This window comes from Hippocampus comes, unplaced genomic scaffold (assembly GCF_001891065.2).
Source record: "Hippocampus comes isolate QL1 unplaced genomic scaffold, H_comes_QL1_v1.1 scaffold48, whole genome shotgun sequence".
Taxonomy (NCBI): domain Eukaryota; kingdom Metazoa; phylum Chordata; class Actinopteri; order Syngnathiformes; family Syngnathidae; genus Hippocampus; species Hippocampus comes.
The window spans coordinates 31,191-32,366 of NW_017808403.1; the positions used below are offsets into that span (position 1 = coordinate 31,191).

Genomic DNA, 1,176 nt, shown 5'->3' on the forward strand with positions numbered 1-1,176 from the left:
AATATGTGTGTGTGTTGGGGGAGGGGGGGGGGGGCTCTCCCCCGTCCCGACCGTTCCCGAAGCTCAGAAAAAGAAAAGAGAGACGTCCGTCCGTCCGCCCGTGATCTGAGCCGCTTTATTCTCACGAGAGCGACGGGCGCGCCGAAGCCTGCGTCCGCCGTCTGCGGGCGCAGGCGCCGGCCACCCTCAACCGCTCGCGAGGCACAAAGCGGAGCAGCCGACTCATTCGGAGCGCGAGCATCCGTGTGCCCCGCGGGTTCTCCTGCGCGTCCGTCCAGCGGTTGTGGCCGCGAGCGCCGTCGTCAGCGCGAGCGCCACTGAAGACCGGAGACAAGTTTCTGTCATCTTGTCCACCGGCCGGAAGGACCCCGCCGCCGACCCTTTCCAAACATTTTCAACGGTCTGCGCGGACCGGAGAAGGAAAATCCCTTGGCGGCGCTTACTTTGCCGCCGTTCCCAACGGTGGGACTTGAGTTACCTTGGGAGCCACAAACTGGGAGACTCTGTTGGCGACCCACTTTGGCAGAGAACCTGCAAAGACAACAAGAGACCCGCTTCAAGCGCGAGACGGGGGCCCGCGCGGTGAGGCCGGGACGTGGTCGCGGTCACCTCGAGGGTCCAGCTGACTGAGGTAGTACAGCGATGAGCCTCCGGCGCCGCCGGACTGGACCAAGTAGCCGGTGAGCAGCGAGACGGCGCGGACAAAGTCCTTCTTCGGGGGATGTTGCTGCCGGGGCAGAGGCGCGAGAAATCAGCCGCCGAAGCGAGCGGGCTCGGCGCGCGGCCGCTCGACCGTTTCGACGCGACGCCGTGCCGCTCGCGTGTTTGACGGAGGAGTTGATGATCAGGAAGTCGCCGCCAAGCGCGAGCCAGGACCTCAAGGTCACAAAGTCCCGATTCTTCAGCGGAGCGGGACACCTCCCTTCGAGCGAGAACATTCGTTGGCGAGCGCGTCCGTGCATTTCCCAAGTTCTCTGCCCTCACCTTTGACGGGTGAGCCCTCGTTAAAGGGCTCACCCGTGAAGCCCTTTGACGAGCTTTTCTGATTTCTCGGCCCGAAATAAGACCATCAGCGAAAGCGGCCGAGACGCAAACCGCCCGAGCTCGGCTCGCGGGGCGACCCGCTTGGAGCGGGCGAGCCAAAGACGCCCGCGGCGAGACCGAAACCGCGTCGTT

The 1,176-nt window shown here is 64.8% G+C and overlaps 1 protein-coding gene across 1 annotated transcript in view; it reads right to left on the minus strand.

The window, feature by feature from the left end:
• stard15 (StAR-related lipid transfer (START) domain containing 15) overlaps positions 1–1,176 on the minus strand; it is a 3,343-nt gene that overhangs the window by 1,069 nt on the left and 1,098 nt on the right. Inside the window, exons 3-5 of the mRNA XM_019858263.1 lie at positions 820–922; positions 610–728; positions 479–531 (exon numbers count right to left, since the gene is read on the minus strand). Coding sequence (XP_019713822.1) covers positions 479–531; positions 610–728; positions 820–922 — 275 coding nt within the window. The remainder of the gene's footprint in view (positions 1–478; positions 532–609; positions 729–819; positions 923–1,176) is intronic.